General features: G+C 43.3%; 5 protein-coding genes across 5 annotated transcripts; 1 reads left to right on the top strand and 4 right to left on the bottom strand.

Moving 5' to 3' along the window:
* Positions 1–3,696: 3,696 nt before the first annotated feature.
* Positions 3,697–4,509, bottom strand: EAE97_010942 (uncharacterized protein; the record flags this gene model as incomplete). The annotated part of the gene is made up of 1 exon (XM_038881457.1): positions 3,697–4,509. The coding sequence occupies one exon, from the start codon at positions 4,507–4,509 to the stop codon at positions 3,697–3,699; it is 813 nt and encodes a 270-aa protein (XP_038727616.1).
* Positions 4,510–5,224: 715 nt separating this feature from the next.
* On the top strand, positions 5,225–6,566 carry EAE97_010941 (uncharacterized protein; the record flags this gene model as incomplete). Its single annotated transcript, XM_038881456.1, has 2 exons — positions 5,225–5,722; positions 5,796–6,566. 2 exons carry the CDS (start codon positions 5,225–5,227, stop codon positions 6,564–6,566), a joined length of 1,269 nt encoding a protein of 422 aa, XP_038727615.1.
* A 578-nt stretch (positions 6,567–7,144) lies between these two features.
* EAE97_010940 (uncharacterized protein) lies at positions 7,145–9,113 on the bottom strand (the record flags this gene model as incomplete). The annotated part of the gene is made up of 4 exons (XM_038881455.1): positions 7,145–7,835; positions 7,925–8,375; positions 8,447–8,926; positions 8,996–9,113. 4 exons carry the CDS (start codon positions 9,111–9,113, stop codon positions 7,145–7,147), a joined length of 1,740 nt encoding a protein of 579 aa, XP_038727614.1.
* Positions 9,114–10,253: 1,140 nt separating this feature from the next.
* EAE97_010939 (uncharacterized protein) lies at positions 10,254–12,398 on the bottom strand. The gene is made up of 4 exons (XM_038881454.1): positions 12,112–12,398; positions 11,503–12,004; positions 10,945–11,380; positions 10,254–10,880 (listed from the first exon to the last, which is right to left on the bottom strand). Exons 2-4 carry the CDS (start codon positions 11,870–11,872, stop codon positions 10,517–10,519), a joined length of 1,170 nt encoding a protein of 389 aa, XP_038727613.1. The 5' UTR covers positions 11,873–12,004; positions 12,112–12,398; the 3' UTR covers positions 10,254–10,516.
* Positions 12,399–13,186: 788 nt separating this feature from the next.
* On the bottom strand, positions 13,187–15,564 carry EAE97_010938 (uncharacterized protein; the record flags this gene model as incomplete). Its single annotated transcript, XM_038881453.1, has 4 exons — positions 13,187–14,212; positions 14,262–14,991; positions 15,126–15,456; positions 15,522–15,564. 4 exons carry the CDS (start codon positions 15,562–15,564, stop codon positions 13,187–13,189), a joined length of 2,130 nt encoding a protein of 709 aa, XP_038727612.1.
* Between the last annotated feature and the right edge of the window lie 5,435 nt (positions 15,565–20,999).

Raw genomic sequence — 20,999 nt, 5'->3', positions numbered from 1 at the left:
CAGATCCTCCAGCTGCTTTGAATGAATACTTTCTGAGTCTCTGAGTCCAATTAATCGCGAAGTATGTATGCATGTATTTGCTTCTCTCCAAAGTTTCAATCCAACTTCTCTGTAGAACTCCGTGAGATCGAGTCATTCATTTGAGAGCCTACTGTTCCTTACTGGCGCCCCTAGCCCGGGTAAATCAAATAGGACTAAAGTAGTCATCATACGATTAGCTACGCGGGAGGCTAATCTCGAAGAGAAGTTGCATGCCACGGACATGTACCCCGATCGAGGTATTCAGGAATGCGCGGACAAAAATCCACAATTCCATGATCAAAAATCCGGAACCTACTTTACTCGAACCGGTATTATTCGTCTCCCTTCCGCTGGCGTCACCAATCTTCTGCGCCCCGTTCGGGCAATGATCTCCCTGAATCCGACCAAATGAATAAATATTTAAATTGACTGGATTACGATGATTGCGATGAATACCCGTAATGAATCCTTTAATCATTCGGATGTTATGATCACCACTCAGTTTTTCAAGATGTGCATGTAGAAGCTCAATCTAATCTGCAAATAATGCTTGTGTGATATACGAAGTAGTCTCTCTTACTTAGTCCTCCGCAATAGCCACCGACTCCGAAGTCCGTCCAAACCAGAACTCGCCTGGAAGAGTACTAGAGTAGGCTTCGGGTCCTTGAATTCCAGTCGTTTGGTAAATTAGATATGCCGAATCCTGATGCTGATCAACATTGGCCAGCACTTGCGATACCTACTACCTACGCTTAACTACCTACCTACAGGCTACATAACATCAGGATCACGGAGGCTATCGGCTCTCTGGTCTTCTCACACTTGTATCGTGCCGAAGAGGTCGCGGACAATTAGCCACGAAATGAGTATCTGTATCTATTCCTATGTTACCGTATTACGTGTGTGGGGGATCAAAAGGAAAGAAAGTAAAGAGAAACAAACTATTTGATCCATGTTCCATTTCCATTGGTCTGGGAAGAAATTAATGGCTTGACCACCAAATGGTCTGAGAAAAAGGAATCTACGGAGTTACTTGGTGTTTCATGGATAAAGGATCTTTCTTAATCAGTAATAGAGACGGGCAAAGAGGTTGGGGTAATACAAGCGTGACAATCTATACAACCGTTTAAAAATGCAAGATTTATTCCCGGCAGAAATATAATATATATACTGTACACTTACAGTCTTACACTTTACCCGATATCGACCCGACTCAAATGTACGAAGCGGAACAGATTTTTCAATCACATCACATCACAATAGAATAAAATAAAATAAAACAAAATAAAATATCAATTAGCCAATTATCTAATTTCTTTCTCTCCATTTCTCGACTCAAAGAAGATGCTTGCCAACATGTGCTGTGATATTGAACTTATTGGATTTCTTCCCTTGAGATCCAAGCCCCGCTCAGAAGCTGGCAAAGGCATGGCGTCCTAAATGCCGGCCAACCCATCATCGGAACCTGTCAACTCAGTGCAGAAATTTTCTTGGGGATGTTGGATCACATTCCAGTCCTACCTCGTTACCAAAATAATGCACGTTCACTCCATTGGTTCATATTCTGGAAACCGCAGCAGAGCAGGTAACACGCCACAATGGACCATCCACCATGGTGATGGGAAACTGTCTCGGGAGCTTTTCTTTTTGTGCAGTGTGCGAAAGGGCTTGATCCTCCAATAACATAAGGGTGAAAGCGCCTGGCCCTCTTCTGTTGCATGCATACGAGACCGGGGTCCCCAAATATATCTCATAGCAGTCCGTCTCGCTTTTGGATGAACGCGACTCAAATGCATATCACGAGTGGCACAATTATCTTTCTTTGCATTTTGGTGTGGTAGTATCGAGCCAGAAGCTGGCTTTCTGGGCGCAGTCTGTGCGACTCATCGTCTTTTTGGTCGGCCGGTAAAAGTTTCCAGCATGACCCATTCATTGATCAATATCATCACAAACCCCTAGTCGCAGATTGCACGGTGGTTCAGATCTAACCAAGATCGCCAACTGCCGTTCTCGTCATTTACCATCATCCAGATACTGCTCATCTGATTTGCTTTGCGTGCCCTGGGTCAACTGTATCATTCACAGGGCTGCATTATTCTTGTTGGTATTTGGGAAAATCCATGTATCTTATCACCAAATATTATATGTTTATATCAATTTAATGAATTAATTTCGTTCTGAAAGGTCTATCCCTCGAAGTGAGGATAGCGAATCAAGCAAGCTTACCAAATATCAATATGGCCTGGCGAGATTCAATGATTTGTTGAAACTGCTAAGCGCCTCTTATCTATGTATGGTGGGCTTACCAGCTGCTCGAAATGTCAAGTTGGTAGCCATGGTACATCTTGAGTACTTCCATAAGCGTCACATATCGTACGTTATAATACAATTGAGTTTCACAAGTATCGACTGTGCCACCAAAAGATGATTGGCATTGAAGCTGAGTTCTTGTTGACACGTTGAACTACCAAAGAACGTGCCGTATCATTTGACTCTTTCATTCCTCTTAATTTACATCCTTTCCATCTAACCAGGGGAAATGAGCTCTGTCAGATTTTATTTAAGAAGAAAATTTTGTTTTTTCCACGTTCATCATGCCTACTTCCGTCGGACTTGAGAGGAAAGTTTTGATCCCATACTTGTGGAGATGCAAAGCAAGCCATTTCCAACCCTGCTTTGCTGTATCTACCCGCCGAAATACATCTCAATATTCCACTTGCATATTCATGCTAACCTCAGCTAACCTCCACCCATTGAATGCCAGCATTTGAAACCGTCTTGTTAATCACCTCATTCTATGTCCATGTTGGACCTCTACCCCTATTACTTTCATCACATCAGACCACTCCATTTCTCAGTGAGTCAGATGCCTGTTTGGCGAAGATTTGAGAGTTAAGATCTTCGAAACGAAATACTGAGAATCGTCATCCGAACTGAAAAGGTTGTCATATCAATCTCGGCCACAGTATTTCGGGAAATTTTGGAGCAGCCACCCGTTGGTTTTCAGGCTCGGTGCGTGTGGTTCCTGACCACACGGGTAGTCGCTGCTGATACTATGGGCACAACGTGATTGTCACTGACACTTTGGTTGGTGCACAAGTGACCGGATAAGTGAAAGGCAATGTTTAGTGTTATTTTGCCTCTTTCGTCATCGTCTAGGAATGGTTAAAACGAGGGTGATCACGATCCTTATCAAGAAGTGGTTACAGAGAAGAGACACTGCAGACATTCCGATGTTTTACTGTTTTGGTTCAACTCGGGTGATGAAGCCGAACTATCGCTTGTGTTCAGTGTTCTGGGAGGATTAAATCCGAACATTCACGCTGCAATCGTTGATTCTTGATTATAAAAGCCCGGGGCGAGAATTTTCAATGACATCGGTAAGATTCTCATCCCTATACTGCAAGAAGGTCTTCAGCAGGTTTAGTATTGTCATTTTCTAATGGTATTCTCAAGACTGGTTACAATGTCATAATAGCACGCAAGTTGAGGTGACTAACCACATCATACTTCAGAAGATTCATTGATGGCGTCTCCTCTAAGCCAAAAGGTTTGTATTATATTTATATCGCTATGGATGCCCTACCGTGAACCATAAAACTCCTTTGCCTTCATTATTGGATACAATCATTTCTCATTCTTGCCTCGAGCAAGTTACTACAGCAATATTCTCATTCAATTTTCACCGCCACCCATCTCTCTCTTCATTGCCTGCCTGACCATGTCTCCACAAAGCTTTGCCGTCGGATTCGCACTCACTGCTAGTGCCTTTGCAATCTCATTACCATATCTTCCACCTGTCATGAAATCTCTTGATGCTGCCTCTTCAAATTCTATCGTCTTCCACTTCGCCTCCCTTCTCCGCTCATCAATTCTGACACTCGATTCAGTATCAGAAGAAAGCTGTTTAGCTGATAGATGATATAAAGCACCTCGTTGCGTTAATGCTTGGGAGAGTGTCTTTGCCGCTCGAGGAGATATTGATGCCCAAGGCGTCTTTGGAGCCAACAGTGAAATCGCTTTATCAAGATCGGATAAGGCGTTGAATGATGCAAGTTTTATGGTAGGTTCAGATGCTTCTGTATCCAAAGGTTCGTTTACATCAGTTCCAGATCCTTTGCTAGAGGATCTCTTCACCAACATCAAATCGCCATACATTCGTCGTAATGCTTGTGCTCTATTGTTCCTCGCACTGGCATAATTAGGACATTCCTCAATCAAATCATTCAAGCTCTGGAGGCAATCGTGATATTGAGATAACGGCGAGGGTCCAGCAAGAGGCTTTAACCCGGCCATCTGAAGTTCTACATCTTGCATCGAGAGAATGATATCTCGTTCTCGTTGCGCAATTTCTTGATATGTAGAAAGATCGATGATATGCGGGTCTTTGGGAAGCGAATCATCGATAAGGAGGGGATTTGAAGGACCCGACTCAGGATCCTTTATTTTCTCGAGAACTTCGAGGTCGTGTCTGGTAAGTGTTGTCATTTTTGGGGGAAATCTGTATTTGTCTAGGTGGTGGTTTTGGAAGGCTTTTCTATGTATTCGAAAGATTATTAATAATGAAAGCAACTCAAAAGTTAAAGATTTAAATTGATCGAGATCATGAATGCAGAGGTGTTCGGTATAACCAAAACGTGACTATGGTAGTGTGGTGTGGTACAGTGAAACCGTCGCAATTCCGCGCAATGACTAAGCGAATAAGCGACACTTAAGCCGAACACAACCGTGTGTAAACCGCGCGGAATGAAGGAGTATCAACCGCACTTGAAACCCTAACAACTTCTAAAAAGCAATCCTAGGCCAAAGGATGGCGATCGGTTTAATTTCTGGACGTTCATTAGTCGGTGGGTGTGAAAGCTAGTTGTTTGATTATGCGGTCATTCTATGTTTTGACATGGCTTAGTCCGCCGTATACCGAGATGTATCGTCTTCATAAGAAGAGGAGCTGTTGGCAGTCCAAAGTTCCTCTTCTTCTCAAACATCTTCCTTTGTTAACAAAACTTGACTCTTTTGCCAAACTCATCTGCAAGCAAAGTTTGCTTCCGACAAACTCTCCTGAGAACCTCCCCATTACTTAAGGTATTGATTGGCCGTCTACTCTCAAGCCATTTCTGATCATCAATCTCACATATACGTATAGAGGAATCCAACCTCTATCTCTTCACTATCTACATAAACCTTCATATCACAAAATCACATCATGGCACCTTCCGCCGTCACTCCTCCAATCCTCACCCCCACCTCCCTCACCTTCCCCACAGCAGCCAACACAAACTCCTCCCTCAGCACCAACACTCCCAATTTCCACGGCTACGACCACATTACCTGGTATGTAGGAAACGCCAAGCAAGCCGCCTCGTATTACTGCACACGTCTGGGATTCCAAACCATCGCCTACAAGGGTCTCGAGACCGGTTCGCGCTATATCGCTTCGCACGTCGTTGCGAATGGCAAGATTCGTTTCGTCTTGACTTCGCCTGTAAAGGCATACTCGGCACTCAAAGATGATGAACCGATTACGGAAAAGGAGAGAGAGTTGCTGAGAGGAATATATGAACATCTCGAGAAGCATGGGGATGCAGTTAAGGATGTGGCTTTTGAAGTGGATGATGTAGCGAGTGTTTACTATAATGCGGTTGAGCAGGGAGCAGTGGGTGTGCAGAAACCAATCAAGGCAAAGGATGAGGATGGGGATGTTGTGAGTATTTCCAAGTTCTGTCGTTTTTGTGTATCAAGGAAAGAAGGAAATATACTAATTCATATATCTTCAGACAACCGCCATAATCCGCACTTACGGCGACACAACCCACACCCTCATTTCCCGCAACAACTACACGGGGGTCTTCCTCCCAGGCTACCGCGCGATCCCCGCCTCCAAAAGCGACCCGCTCCACGCATTCCTCCCCAGCATCCCGCTCGAAGCCATCGACCACTGCGTCGGCAACCAAGACTGGGGCGCCATGCAATCCGCCTGCGAGTACTACGAAAAATGTCTCTCCTTCCACCGCTTCTGGTCCGTCGACGACTCGCAGATCAGCACCGCCCACTCCGCCCTCAACAGCATCGTCATGGCCTCCCCCAACAACGTCGTCAAGATGCCCATCAACGAGCCCGCCCCCGGTCTGCGCAAGAGCCAGATCGAGGAGTACGTCGATTTCTACTCCGGCGCTGGCGTGCAGCATATCGCTCTCCGCACCCCCGATATCATCACCGCCGTTTCGAATCTGCGCGCCCGGGGCGTGGAATTTATCACAGTGCCGGAAACATACTATGAGACGATGAGAGAACGTCTCTCGGATAAAAATTCGGGGATCAAGTGGGAATTGAAGGAAGATTTTGAGGAGATTAGAAAATTGAATATATTGATTGATTTTGACGAGGGAGGATATTTACTACAGCTTTTCACCAAACCATTGATGGATCGCCCGACGGTCTTTTTGGAAATCATTCAGAGAGAGGGATTCGATGGGTTTGGAGCGGGAAATTTCAAGAGCCTCTTTGAGGCGATTGAGAGAGAGCAGGAGGAGAGAGGAAATTTGTAGAGAGTGAGTGTGGGTTGGCGGGGTATGGTTGAGAGCTTGTTGTAAATGGGTCATGACGAGGGTGCGTGGGAATATCTGCTTTAGGGGTCCGGAGTCTGGGATTTTGAAGGGCATAATATTGCACCTTACGAATGATGATCACTACATAGCATAGCGGGAGCGAAGTGGATGAACGGATTTTGGTGTACATTTTTGGTTGGGCCCCTTTGAGTAGATAGTCATAGTGGATCCTATAATTTATCTTACATACATGCATACATTTATCCATTGATGTAGATCTGAGTATAGTGATATAATATGTATATATGCGTTACAGCTCTAGTCAGAATCTATCATATGTACTAATACTACCGCATGAAGATCTATATGCAGATTGCAATGCAAAATATCGCAGCACTGTCCGTTACAATCTTCAAATCTCGAAATCACGCACCCTATATGTTTTCCCCCTCATTCTCAGCTCCCATTCTAGAAGACACCAACCTCAAAAATTCACACCGCACGACTCCTACATCCCTTGACCCCGCAATAAACATCATCATCACCGTCACCCCACGCCCCATCCATCCGACTCCAACCTAAACCTCAGAATCCCTCTCTCTTCCCATCCCACTAGCAACATGCACCTCCTCATCCGGAAACCTAATAGTTCTCCCCTCAACCACCCCATCCATCATCCCAATGGGACTCGCCTCCTCCCCGTCCATCCCAGTTCCACTCTCCGTCACACCCCTTGCAGTTCCCGAACGAATCACGCTTCCCCCGATCCTATAGATCGGTCTCGAGCTCGTTCCCGAACTCAAAGCCGGAGTCGAAATGGCACTTCCCAAACTTCCATGCGCCGTTCCACTTCCACTTGCATCTGTACTAGCATTTCCTCTTCTCCTCTCCCTCAACACACCCGAGTTTGTACTGTATACTCTTGCTCCAATAGCCAGATTCGTTTGACTATTGCTCTGACTTGTAAATGCTCTGCTGAGTGTTCTCGGTAAGAAAAAGCCTAATTTGCCTAATGGTATCGAAAGTCCATGCACTACAATACTACAAATCGTCAAGAACCAAACGACGACTGAAATGACCTCGGCTAGATGTTCTGCATCTTTGCGCTGAACACCATCTACTGTGATTGTTTCGAGGAATTCTAGTGAGATATAGAGATAGAAGACAGCGCTAACTCCAATTGGACCGAAGAACCCAACGAAAATAGCCTGTCGTTTCTCCTCGATTTGAGGTATAAATTTGTGCATTGCAAAGACCATTGGTAGACGTCTATTAAGTTGAGGTCAGTCTAGATTCTAACAAGCAATTTCTGGTCTATCTTGAAATGTGGAAAGCTGCAAAGGGGAGAGATTGCTTACCTGAAAAGTAGTATCAAGATACCCAAGAATATCAACCGATAAATTGGAATAACGGTATTGGCAGCAAATGAAGCCCAAGGACAAATGGCTCCGAACCATATAAAAACACTCAAATTCAGCAACATATCAATAGTAGGTTGAAGCGAATCATCTAGTGTCTCTAGACGAAACCAATCATCCCAAGTGAAGACATTTCCAGCAATAAAACATGCCAAAACATCATCACTACCAATCATACCGCAAGTACCCACAATGAATAGAGCTAATGTGATAGCGAATACAAGGAAACTTTCCCGGTCCACAAATTTCTTCTCTTCGGCCCAGTGAAGGAGCTCTTTGGCTATCCAGCCTACAGTAGCTCCATAGACAATACTAAGGATAATAGTGTAAACCCATGTCTCTCCAAACCAGAGACCCATAGCTTTAGAAGCACCTCCAGTTTGACCAGCGCCTACGACAAAATATTAGCATAAGCACAAAATAAACAATGTAAGATGGGAATTAATTGAAAGTAAAACTCACCACCTTCCCCTGTGTATTTAATCAAATACAACGCCAAAAACAAATACGGATATCCCAATCCATCGTTCGCCCCACTCTCCGCCACAATAATCTTTTGTAACTCCTTTGGAATATTCTTATCTGCAAATTTTCCCTTGACAATACTATTACTCAGTACTGGATCGGTAGGTGTAATACATGCTCCAACAGCTAAGGCATGCAGAAACGATAAATTCGGAACCATTCCCCAGATTAGCAGCGAACTCGTAAGCCACATTACAGTCATAACAGGGCCGAGTAGGAGAGCGAGGGATTTCCATTCCAATTTCAAATACCGAGAGGGTAATTGGACACCAGCGAGGACAAGTTGAATGCCTAGGACTAGGCGGGAAAAGTCGAGGGTGGTTGCATTCAGGTTTGCAAGAGAGCCCGTGTAATCGAGGGGGCGAACAAAGTCTGCTGCATGTGGAGACATGGCAACGCCAAAGAGAAGGGATATCACTGTTTAAAGCCATATCAGCCATTGTCTGCAAATAACCAAAGCAGCAAGGAAAAAGGGAATAAACATACATGCTTCAGAAAGATAAAATTTCTCCTTGAACAAATAAGATACCAATCCAAACAAAGTAATGAATCCGCCAAGGACGGCACATACAATGTTGAAGTTAGACGTCGAAATAGTAGGCATCTTGGACTGTTCTATTCTATCCTTTTTTGATTTTCTGGATGCTCGTCTTCTCGATATATATCTTCGAATTGGATTGCAACTCTGCTTCTTGTTCTGCCAAGATAAGCCAAGCTTGTAAGTTTACAACTCCGTATGTTGTGCCTGTGGTCTGCGAGCCTAATTGCAAGCCTTTGAATCTGCGAAGCTTCCAATTCTCACTCAGTCTCCGATTCTCACTTGAGCTGTCCTCTTCTGCACAGCAAATATCCCTTTCCTTCCTTGACAGTAAGTCCGCAGAACCGTCCGTCGTATTATCCCACGCCCGAGTCGTCACTCTCACAATCCCTACGATTAAATCTCTTCTTCGATCTCGAAGCCTCCTTAAGATCCCAAGCCTGTGTTATTGAATCATTGAAAACCTTTTCCTCTCTTGAAATATTGATTCTGGAAATGCCCGCCACCTTGTTCCGCGGAGTGTGTCTTGTAGATGTATTCTTTCGATTCACTTTGTTGAAAATGGTAGGTAGATTATCTGGAGAATACAATACTGATGTGCGCAAACAGATAGAGAATGTTCTCGGAAGCACTTGTCGTGTGATTGCTGAATACTACCGTTTCATACAAACATGCAGAAGAGTGTGGTTGATCAACAAATATGCATGTGAATAAATTTAGATATCGGTGAGGTGAACGATTTTCTTTTATCCTTATCAACAAACTGAACCCCCTGCATTCAGCCATGTGTGCTCACCCCTCCACAGAACCTGGAGCACGTTGTTTCTCCGCTATCTATGATGAGTATGGGGAGGGGAGCTTCATGAGACGAAATACGATATAAAGACTGGAAATAATCTGATAATAAATTACTTTCCATATGATATTATCTAGATAATTTAACCCGAAACCCAATATAGATTCAAAAATGAGTTTCAATATCACAAAAAGGATTCCTACGTAATCAAAGATCTGAATGGTCATTGTCTTTGAGGTTTGAAGTGGTCCTCCATGTTCCTATTAGATCGAGCCCCAAACTCTGTCCTTCCTGACGAAAAATTACACGACGTTGCGTGAAGGTTACATAGATGTGGATGATTTGAATATCAATGGCATACCATAAAAGTGCAATCAACGGGTACCATTCACATTGACATGAATAATCAGGTATCACAAAAGTCTTTATTGGACAAACAAAATAGTGGCTGCCTACCCAAAGTCCCACGGAAACCAGTACACTAAAGAATGGTATCATCTCATTTCGTTAAATACTTTCCCTTTGCAGCTTGATGTCTATATTCAAGCCCACGGTGAACGCAATCCTCTTTTCACTCCACCCACACTTCATATTCGTGACATGAGGAGGTGCACTTCCTAGGAATTCCAAGAATTTGCGGAGTGCTAAGCAAGAGACTCAAACGGAGAGCTTCTCACCTGTTCTTCTCCATTGCCCCCTTAACAGCCAACCTATCCGCCGCCACATTCCCCGGATTCTCATCGTGCCCCTTCACCCACGTCATGTTAGTCTGAACCTTAGCTTTCGTCCTCTTATCAATAATTTCCCTGATCTGCTTCACTAAGTCTTCATTCATAACTGCCTTTCCAGTACTAGTTTTCCATCCATTTTTCTCCCAATTCTTATACCACACTGTCGCACAATTTATTGTGTAATTGCTGTCTGTTATAATCTCGATGCTCTTATCTAATGGTACAATTTCGAGGGCGCGGAGCGCGGCTGTGAGTTCGGCGCGTTGGTTGGTTTGAAGGGTGCCTTCCAGGGGAGCCGAGATGTTTCTAGAGGATAGGTCAATATATTTGTGAAGGACTTTGAACGGAGAGCTTGAAGGAAAGGACATACCTATCATCACCGTCTCCAAAGAAAACTCCATATCCAGCCACAGCCCCAACTTTTCCATTGCCCCTACTACTACCATCCGTCCAGACCTTGATAGTGTCTCCTTTAACAAATTCTTGCGATTTCTCCTCCACCGTAACCTTGTCTTTCCCCTTCACCAATTTCTTGCCACTCTCCTCCTTTCCCGCTCCCGTCTTAACCTTTTTATTAGTCTTTCCACCTTCTCTCACGAACTCCTCTGCCTCTTCTCTCGTAGCAAATTTCTTATATTTCGGCCCTTTGACCCCATCAATTTGCTTTTTCGCATCTGCCCACTCCTCATAGACCCCCGTTTCATGTCCCACGGCCACAGCATAAAATTTGTCTCCCTTTGAAGGTTTCGCTGGATTTTTGCCGGCTACAAATGCTTCTGCGTCTGATTGTGTCGAAAAAGATTTATCTGCGGAGACATCTTAAATTAGCATTTTTTGTATCTTTTTTGCACGATTAAAGAATACAAGAAAATTTCCATGCTTATTCCCAAACTCCTTTCCTAAGAACAAAATCAAAAAAGAAACTTACACATAGCTCCCCCAAAACCCGTAATCTGCTCCTTGCAATCCTCCCAATCAGTAAACACGCCCGTTTTCTTCCCCTTCCTAACTGCGTAATATTTCTGCGCACCACTAGGTCCTCCCTTATCCTTGCCCTCTCCCTCTTTCTCTTCACTAAACTTTCTCTTCCTCGTAGCTGGAGGCATTATAAGATTACTCAAACCTGTTGAGCGTCCCAAGTTTTCCAACTCTACCAGAATTCGAATTTGTTCAAGCAACAATATTCCCTGTCTTAAGATGTCCTGTCGCGTTTGTGTTGAAGAATGTGAAAGTTCTACTAATCTTCTATTTTTCTTCGATTTGGCAATGCGGTATTGAGCTGTATGTGCTCTGGACATATAAGTATGCGTCCTCAAAACCCCCTTCTGAATTAGGATTCCAGGAGATTCGAATTGGCAACGACAAGTTGCAAAAGTTCTCGGTCGAATTCGAAGTAAATCATATGTGAAAGAGCTAGCAATATTTATCTGCTAAATGCCCAATCCAGTCAGCTAATGTGTTTTGGTGCGAGACAAGACGGAACAAAAAAAAAGCCAAAACGACAGGATGGGATGAAACAAAGATGAAAGAGAATAACTTTTGTTTGTTGATTCTGGATGCGGCCAGGGTGAAAAGGCAAGATGGAATTGCGCTGTAAAAGAGCATTCAATGTAATGCAATAAGACAGTGCTCGCTGGGGAGCTATCGCAAAGCACAAGAAACCTACCGTAAATATTAAACGTAGTCAACCTGTTTGTAGGCGCTTAAACAACATTTGCCAACTCAATTGTATCCAGCACAGCACAGCGATGCAAAACAAAACAAAAAGAGTGTGTGAGTGGTAAATATCTCAACGTCTAAATTTAAGTTGCAGTATGTATTGAAAATGTGATTGTGACCCTGTGCAAGGGTTGAAGAAATGACGCGCGGGGGAAGGGGTCCGGCCGGATAAACTTACTAGTACACTTAAGAGTTTCTAGGATTGCCCAGGTGTTGCAAGGCAGGTGAGATCGACTTCTTTGCATCATTGTTAATCTACTACCAATAAGATCATACTAATGTTGTCGGTAGGTAGGTATCAATATCTACTAGATACTTATTCAAGTAGTATCAACCACATTCAATTCGAACAACCAGAGGCTTTCGAAATTAATATATTTGAAGACTAAAATGATATTTACATTTACATTTTTATATTCATTTTCTATTTTACTCGCTTTGCGGAAATTTCTATTTCTCTGTTTCAGTCTTGCTGTACAAAAGTAGTCTGACCTTCTATTTATTGTAGGTTCGCTCTTAAAACGCAAGACCAAAGCCAATCTTTTTGGATATCCGCGGAAGTGTAATAAATGCTGAAGCAATTTCATCCATCATAAAGAGTAGAAAGAGACCTCTGCCGACTCCAGAAATATACTCCCATTCTTGTGCACACCTCAACCACATTCACTTCCACATTTCTGAGTCCCTGGTACCAGTTCCAATCTCCCAACTGTTGTTACAAATCATAAATTCCCCGAAAATCAAAACCCAAACTCCTAATCTGTAACAAGACCTCGCTATGCAGTGCAACGCAAACTCATCCCAAATGATAAAAACTCCGGAAACCCCTCGTATGTTACATCCCTGCTCGTGTTCTAGCTGTCCTCTTCGCGATCCATATAAATAGTCAAATTTTAATTGCCTTTCTCTGTCTCTTTTCTTGGTTTGTAGTTGGGTAACTCATCAAACCATTGTTGTTGTTCATTGTATCTGTATGCATGGAATTCAATGCCGTACGGTTTTGGTTCAATGGCGTAGAGCATTCCCAAAGGTACATCCAAGTCCGCAATATCATCTCTGGTGAGATCCATAAAGTAAGCCATCAGGACTCGAGCAACAGATCGGTGTCCGATGATAAGAACATGATCTGTGATACGTTCGAGTTCTCGAACCATATCCCTGAGTCGACTGATGACTTGCAAATAACCTTCACCTCCAACTCCGGGATATATGTAGTGCAACTTGTCTTTGGCTCGCTTCTCGTACTCGTCTGGAAAGCGTTGTTCAATTTCCTTATAGGTCAAGCCTTCAAAAGAACCTGCGTTCAATTCGTTCAGCATTTCCCAATTCTTGACATCATAATCTTCGTCCATCTCAAAATTCTCCGCTGTTTGGATACTTCTCTTGAGCATCGAAGTCCACACACAGAAGTTCTTCTCATCCAATTCTCCCATGATGTCTGGATAGGGTGGTGTTCTGACAGCTTCGCCTCCTGGAGGATACTTTGCACTCTCAATAGCTGATTGCTGCTGCTCAAAAAGCCATTGCCTTCGACTGTTTGTAATGAAGCTGTGAAGAACTCGAGCATATTGCTGTCCTTCCTCTGTAAGATCAGAATCACCACCAAGCTTGCCTACTTTGTTGTCATTGGATTTTCCGTGTCGTGTGATCCAGATCTGTCTTGGGGAAAGATTGAATGTTGACAAATATGAAGCTATGCCTCCTGTCAAAAATCCCTTCAGTTGATAATGGATAACCTTTCGTCCGACATCTATCATTTTGATGTACTGCATATGATTATCTTCTTCGTATTTTCCCAAAGGAACGTATGCGCTTTCATACGCAGCTACTCGTAATTTGAAGTCCCTCAGAGACGATTCTGGATCCTTGTCTTTGTAATCGGGACCTCGGAGCTTCAATCGCATGTTTGCCTCGAGCAGCTAGAATATGTTTAGCAAGTGAGTCTTCAACAGATTATGATATACGTACACTCTCATCCTCGCAGACACTCTCTATGAAGAGAATGCCGAGCTTTGGCTCTCTGAACTTGACGTGATCGAAAAGAAGTTTGCGACGCTCAATAGTGCTGTTTGTAGCGTCCAAGATACCGACAGCGCCATTTCCCAATAAGAGGAAATCCAAAAGCTCATCTAATGTGGCCATGGCTACCTGCTCTCTGATCAAAGCCGCCTTGGAATTCATTGGATCGAAGAAATTGGCTGATTGATCCATAGTTTCTGGGTTTGACGATCCAGTGGAAGATTTCTTCGTCTCAGAACCTTTGGTTTCTTGGGTCGGATCCACGCCGTTCAGAATCATGTGAGCAGCCTGTGTAGGGGCATCTATAGCGCCCGCATTGGGACCAGTGCGACTGGGTTGACTTGAAACAGATGGCCGTTGAGCCGATTCCTGGTTTCTCAGTGGGGTGCCGTTCAACGGCCGCGGTTTTCCAGCTGCGACACGACGTCGATTTCCAACATTGAAAATCTTAGTCTCATGTTGCTGCCATGACAAATATCTTTGGATTTTCTTCGTAATGTATGATTTTCCACGAGCGGGCAATCCTACCATGATAACCACCAATTTTGAGGCGACATCTCGTTGTGCAATTTTACCATCAGGAGAAACGCGAGATCTGGTCATGCCAGGAATGTTGAGAGTGGTAGCAGGAGCCCGAACTCGGGGAGTTGTAGTGCCAGAATTCTGTCTTAGTGGGAGACTATACCATTGTCAGTATTGAGTTCTGCGTGAAAATTTTGTTGAGATCTTTGCGCCCAGGTAATCTCGTGAACATTCTATAGAAAACTATTCATCGACTGAAGGGGGAATTGGTGAGAATGGAGATAGACTGACATTCTTGGACTGCTCTGAGCAGTTGAAGGACCGCTTGGGAGAGGTGTGTCAGAGGGAGGGTGACCAACTCCCTCGATGACTCCATCGCTAGTCATACCGAATTTCTCGTGAAAACTTCGATTTAAAACTGCAGGTATAGCAGATGGTGGAAGTGTGATATGGTTATCGAGTTGTGGGTTGCAAACGGCAAAATCGCGTTCGAGGATGATGTTGCCAGGAAATGTAGTGAGGGGTTGAGAAGAAGGTTTTGGGGGTGGATTCATTGCGGTACAATTGTTAAAAACCGCCGCTTTCGCGATCTGAGAAAGTTGGGACTGACGTCGATATTCCGCTGCAAGTGGAGCGTTAGTGGATACAGAATCCATGAGAAATTATGGAAAATGGTGGGTAGCATACACGACAAAAAGTCCTGGGGCGCTGCATGAATGGCTGAAGGCATTTAATAATTCTCAAGCGTTCCAATTTTGAGGAAAGCCAGCGGGCAAAAGACCTAAATTAATCCAATCAAAACTTTTTTTTTTAGCTTTCAGTAGTTTGAGGTCTAAAAAGGAATTATGTCGGTACTATCAAGGGTTTCTTGGAAGGTTTAAGCTAGAACTAACCTTTTTCTTCTTCTTCTTTTTCTCCCACTATCACTGACAAGTCTTTATGACCAAACCCTTTTTTGATAAAGATTTGGGGTACTCGTGATAGCAAATGGGATTTGTGGTCCACCTGTGAGAATGGAGAGCAGGGTAAGGGCAAGTTGAGAAGCTCCTAGTCGAATCGTCGACCTAGAATCGCTGGTTGAGTCACGAGTAATTTGTTTGAGTCGTGGTCAAGCACAGAAAGTAGGAGAACTGGGAAGTGTGTACGAGTGTGTGTATGTAATGTAGTAAGTACTAGGTATGAACTTTCGAGTCAATTCGAAAATCCAAATGGAATCGACGTTGTAGGATATCGTTGGAAATGAGAAGTGATGGTGGTGGTGGTGGTGGTAGCAGAAGTAGGAGAGCTCCGTAGAAAAGAAAAGAAAAGAAAAAACAAGTGGTGATAGTAATCAATGAATCCAAAGCGATAAGGAATCAGTTGAAAGAAAATATTGGGTATGAGATGTAGCAAGTTGACTTCTTCGTAATGTAAAACGAATTGAACCGATGCTCCTTTCAATTCTTGAGGTTGACGATGGATTATGACCTCAATATCAAGTTCCCATCTGGTGCTCCGAAAGCCGAATCCAGATGTAAATCCTTCTCGATAAGACTTTCTGGAAAGCCTATCAGTAAAACACTACACGCACTAGACTCGCCTTGGAAAGTCTTGGAAATGCAGGGCAAAGAAACAGGCCAGGGATATATCAAAAAAAAGATGAGGCTAAATGCAGCAATGGATAATGGCCCATGGGAAGGGGAGAGGTTGATGTGGTATGTTGCAAGGGTAGCTCGATTTCTTGGAATTGTTTTGATTGATGTTGTAAATTGTTGAAGTTGGGGGGGGAGATGGAGTGAAATGAGAGTGAGTGAGTGAGTGAGTGAGTGAGTGAGTGAGTGAGTGAGTGAGCGATTGAGTGGCAAGAAGGCTCGAGATTTATATTTGCGAGCTTCACTTAGTTATTATGGTGGTAACGTTAGACTGGAAGATAGACAGGTAGGTAGGTTTGTGTGACAGTCTGCTGACTTTGAAGAACAGGATGTTGTGTTCGTATACCTAGTAGAGTATCTTAGTAGAGTGTGAGTGAAGAATGCAATGTGATATAATATGATTCCATAAAGAGCCTCCCTCCTATGTCTTCAACCTCATTCCGTCCAATATAATTATTACTCAGTACTCGGTATTCAGTACTCAAGTGGACACAGCCTTCGCCTTCGTGATATCTATCAACCTCAATATATCAATCAATGAAAGAATCTAGAAACCTTTCGTTCAAAACAGCTGAAAGATTAATAAGGTTACAGTGGCTGATTGCAAACTCAACAAAGAGATTCATTAAATTCTATTCCTTCCATCTCCCATCCTTTACGACCACTCATCATCATCATCATCATCGTCAGTATCCGTCCTCCTGATCCATCTTACATCTTCACCCCCATCTCATCTCGGGGGAAAAGCATCGTATGGAGTTTTATCTGTTTTATCTGTTTTATCTGTACACCGCATGAAAAAGCATTCACCGGCTGAAAATTAGTATCCCACCCCCAAGAATATTCCTTTGTATGGAATTGGGCATTGCTTGAACATGGCCAATAATGCACACAGCGTGCCCTTTGCGACTCATTTCATAGGTTCAAAGTATCAATGCAGGGAGGGTTAAAACTGTCACAAACATTCTTCAGATATACCTACTACCTACCTACTACCTACTCCCTATCTATCCTAAGATCCATCCTAAGATACTCAGCCATGTTGCAATAAGCGTCACATCCACAATCCACAATCCATAATCCACAATCCAAGAAGATTACTCTGTACAATATGTTTTGTTTTGTTGAGAGATAAGGATTTGCTGAATTCTTGATTGTGATTTGGATTTGAATTTGAATTTTGGAAATTAATCCAAACTACTGGGACTGGTAGAAACAATTCCATTACCTATGTTTCAGTGCCCAGATACCTACATACTTGTCCGCAATCAACAGTCTCAGACATAACCACTTTGAGACGGCAGTGTGGGGGGGAGGGCCAGCAGCCTTGACATCTTTATGATATTCCAATAAGAATCTAAGATCTACCCTTGACTCTTCACTCTTGAGCGTGTACTATATACTAGATCTGTATGGATGTCCAGTATGATTAGCAGCACGGCAGCCAAATGATCTTTGCGCAAAAGTTATAAATAAATAAATTACAAACAATAAGGGTTACCAGGCCATTCTTCGGTACTCAACTGCCTCGAAATCTCACCCCTCCGGTCTTGGGATTCTCTGCCCAGCCCCACATCCAAACATCGCATCGTCCTTCGCCAAACACGCAAATTTCGATCTTCATCTTGGTATCGCAGTCGCAAGCAGATCAGATCCGTATCGCTGCGGAGCAAAAGAATCATCTTACACGCGGATGCCCGGTCCGGACTTGGCAATGTCTTCAAATCTAGATATGGTCGGCCGGCCAAGACGGAAATTGTTGGTAAATGACCGTGTGCTTATTAGTGTACAACAAACATTGCGATGTTGTCGATAGTCTTGTGAAGGAAACTTTGGTGCTGCTAATATTGATTTTCTCTCGGCGAACTCAAAAATCCGGATTTTGATGCTGAGGGAGACGTGGTCAAGGTCGCATATCACATATTGGCAGTCCAAGCCAAGCGTGATTCAAACCGAAATTCCCGCCAGAAATTGGATATTTCAGATGGGTTTGGTGAAGCGGAGGGGCGGAAGTATTGGTAGCCTCGTAAGTGGCAGTGAGTGCATGTTACATTCATCGATCTTGCGGGTAGGCCTCCGAGTCCTCTTCCGGTACTTGCAATGCAACACACGCGTTACGACACGGTCATGTGTCACCATACAAATGCTTCTCGCGCTTTCACTCAGCCTTGTGTTTAGTTTTCATATCATTCGTGTAGGAGGCGTCAAGGATAATCGCCTTGGCTAGACTTTGTGGAGATGCGCACAACATACTTCATAATCACCATCGTCACCAGGTATCACTTCAGTCCGGTAGCCGGTATTGAAATAAAAGTGGTTGAGTTGGCACTACTTAGAGCTGGAGCACCTGTAACCTTCCATTCATCGGGAAGCTGAGTGAGAAGAACTTCAAGGAGGTCAAATGAGTTTATTATTCAAAATCTCCGAAAAGTAAAAAGTCGTGCGGCGTCCCCAGAAACTTCTAAGCAGCAAAACCGAATGTCCACCTCCGGGGACTCCGAAACTCGGTGTGGAGTTTGGGGAGTACAGTAGACCAATCTCCTGTTTAAAACAAAGTCATTCATTTTCGGAAACGAAAAGGACTTTCTTCCGGTTGTACTTGGTTGGTAGAGGATTCGGTTTGAAAAAAGCAAGGTGATGATTGTTCAGAACTTACACCACCTTTCAGATATGAAAGTTTTAGGTATCTTTTTTTATTCCCATGATACACTATGTAGGTACTTTTACAAAGTGTCGTGTACTTCAATATTTCATGACTTGATGAGTCAGTCTTGTTGAGACACCAGAATATCTCGGGGCGTACAAAGTGTAAGTATACTTTTGATACGTGGGTCCCTCTTCCACTTCATTGTCATATCAAATATAACATGCACATGGCCAAGTCTGTCGAGGATTCGAAAATGTAAAGTAAGAATGGATGCCATTGATAACGCTTCAATGTCTCAACACATCATCCAAACCAAATAAACTCCCATAGACACCGGAATATACCCCAGTAGGACTCTATAAGGATCTCAACCCTTCAAACAAGACTGGACACTGTAACCACAATACAGATATACTCCGAACGCAATAGTCAGATAGATGCGTTCTATCCAGTAGTCCGAATACCATGATCCAAACAGATCAGCCAAGAAAATGTGACTTCTTACAGTGTCCAATCCGGGAGAATCATCCGGGAAAATCATTTTATACCTGCATAACCATCTCTCCTCCCTTCCAACCCTCCAAAGTACCTCAAAGTCAAATCACGTCCTCTCACTCTCACACTCTCCTCTCCTCTCCTCTCTCACCACTACCTCCAAATCCCACCTTACAATTCCAAGGTTCCCAATCATCTTTCCAATAAGTCATAATGCAAATACCAGATACATAACTCCCCCAGTAAACCTCCATCAATATATTAATATATCAATATAACAAAAAACAATCCGATGAATCTCATCTCTTTATGAAGAAATCGATAATGGATGGTATCGTCATCCAGGATTACATCCACTATCAGCAAATCCGATCCAATCACTCAAATCTATAGACTGGGTTGATGAACAAGGGGGGTTAGTCACAATATATATCTTTTCTGCAGATGGTCATGTAGAGGAATTATGTTTTAGAGTGGAACTGGACTTGGAAATGGAAATGGATTCGGAATAGAGAATGGCATACATAGCTGGAGGTGATAGAAAATGAGATTTTCCAGGGAATGTTTTCGGTATTGTGATTTGTTGAGGACGGGAGAAAGGGGAGAGGGGAGAAAGAGAGAGGTTTCGTCTAGAAGAATTTCTTTCATAGGGATTATTTAATCCAGAAGCTTTTAAAGGAATGAGAGTGTTAAATGTATACATGTGTCACAATGGTGTTTGTTGTATATTGGTTTCTTACTGTGTCGTATTGCGTTGAATTGGAGGTGGGGAGGTTGGTGGAATGGATGGATGGATGATATGGGTACAGAGAGGGAGAGGGGTATATAGAGAGAAATAGGAGTCTGATATATTGTGATATAATCATATACCTCACAACACTATCATCTAATTTTCAATTCGATACGTATTTCTTTTACTGCATTTTTTCATTATTCTGGTCCTTCAACTATAGCTATATATACATCTATCTAAATATAACACAAATCTACACACGAGCCGGATAGCATCGTCTAGATAGAAGGTAAACCCAAAGTAGCCTATTCGAACATTTCTCCTCCTTCTTTTCCTCCTCTCTTACATTGCAGAAGAAGAGAGGAGGAAGTATTAATACCCCGCACGATGAACTCAACACTCCATGCTGTTATCCACGACTGTATTAACTACTCCTCCCCCATGACTCCCGAGTAGTCATAGCTGAATGTTTCCTGGGTTATTAGAGTCTTATGTGTAGTTCTTCTGGCCCAGGGCCCGAAAACATCATTTGCAAGAGATCCCTCGCTAACCATCTCAATTAGAGGATTCAACAGTGTCGAAAAATCATGTTGTAGACTTTAAAGCATTGCTTCCGCGTAGAAGCTCATTATGTTGGATGGGGGGATAGATAATTTATC

This window comes from Botrytis byssoidea, assembly GCF_014898295.1.
Source record: "Botrytis byssoidea strain MUCL 94 chromosome Unknown BBYS_032, whole genome shotgun sequence".
Taxonomy (NCBI): Eukaryota; Fungi; Ascomycota; class Leotiomycetes; order Helotiales; family Sclerotiniaceae; genus Botrytis; species Botrytis byssoidea.
Note: the sequence above shows the minus strand (reverse complement) of the source record. Positions and strands in the feature narration are given on the sequence as shown.

Excerpts from the sequence above, each read along its gene's own strand:
- EAE97_010939 (XM_038881454.1), bottom strand. The coding sequence starts at position 11,872 with ATGTCCAGAGCACATACAGCTCAATACCGCATTGCCAAATCGAAGAAA. Across the intron at positions 11,381-11,502 it reads GGGTTTTGGGGGAGCTATGT|ATAAATCTTTTTCGACACAA; the intron begins GTAAGTTTCTTT and ends ATGTCTCCGCAG. Across the intron at positions 10,881-10,944 it reads TTTGGAGACGGTGATGATAG|AAACATCTCGGCTCCCCTGG; the intron begins GTATGTCCTTTC and ends CCTATCCTCTAG.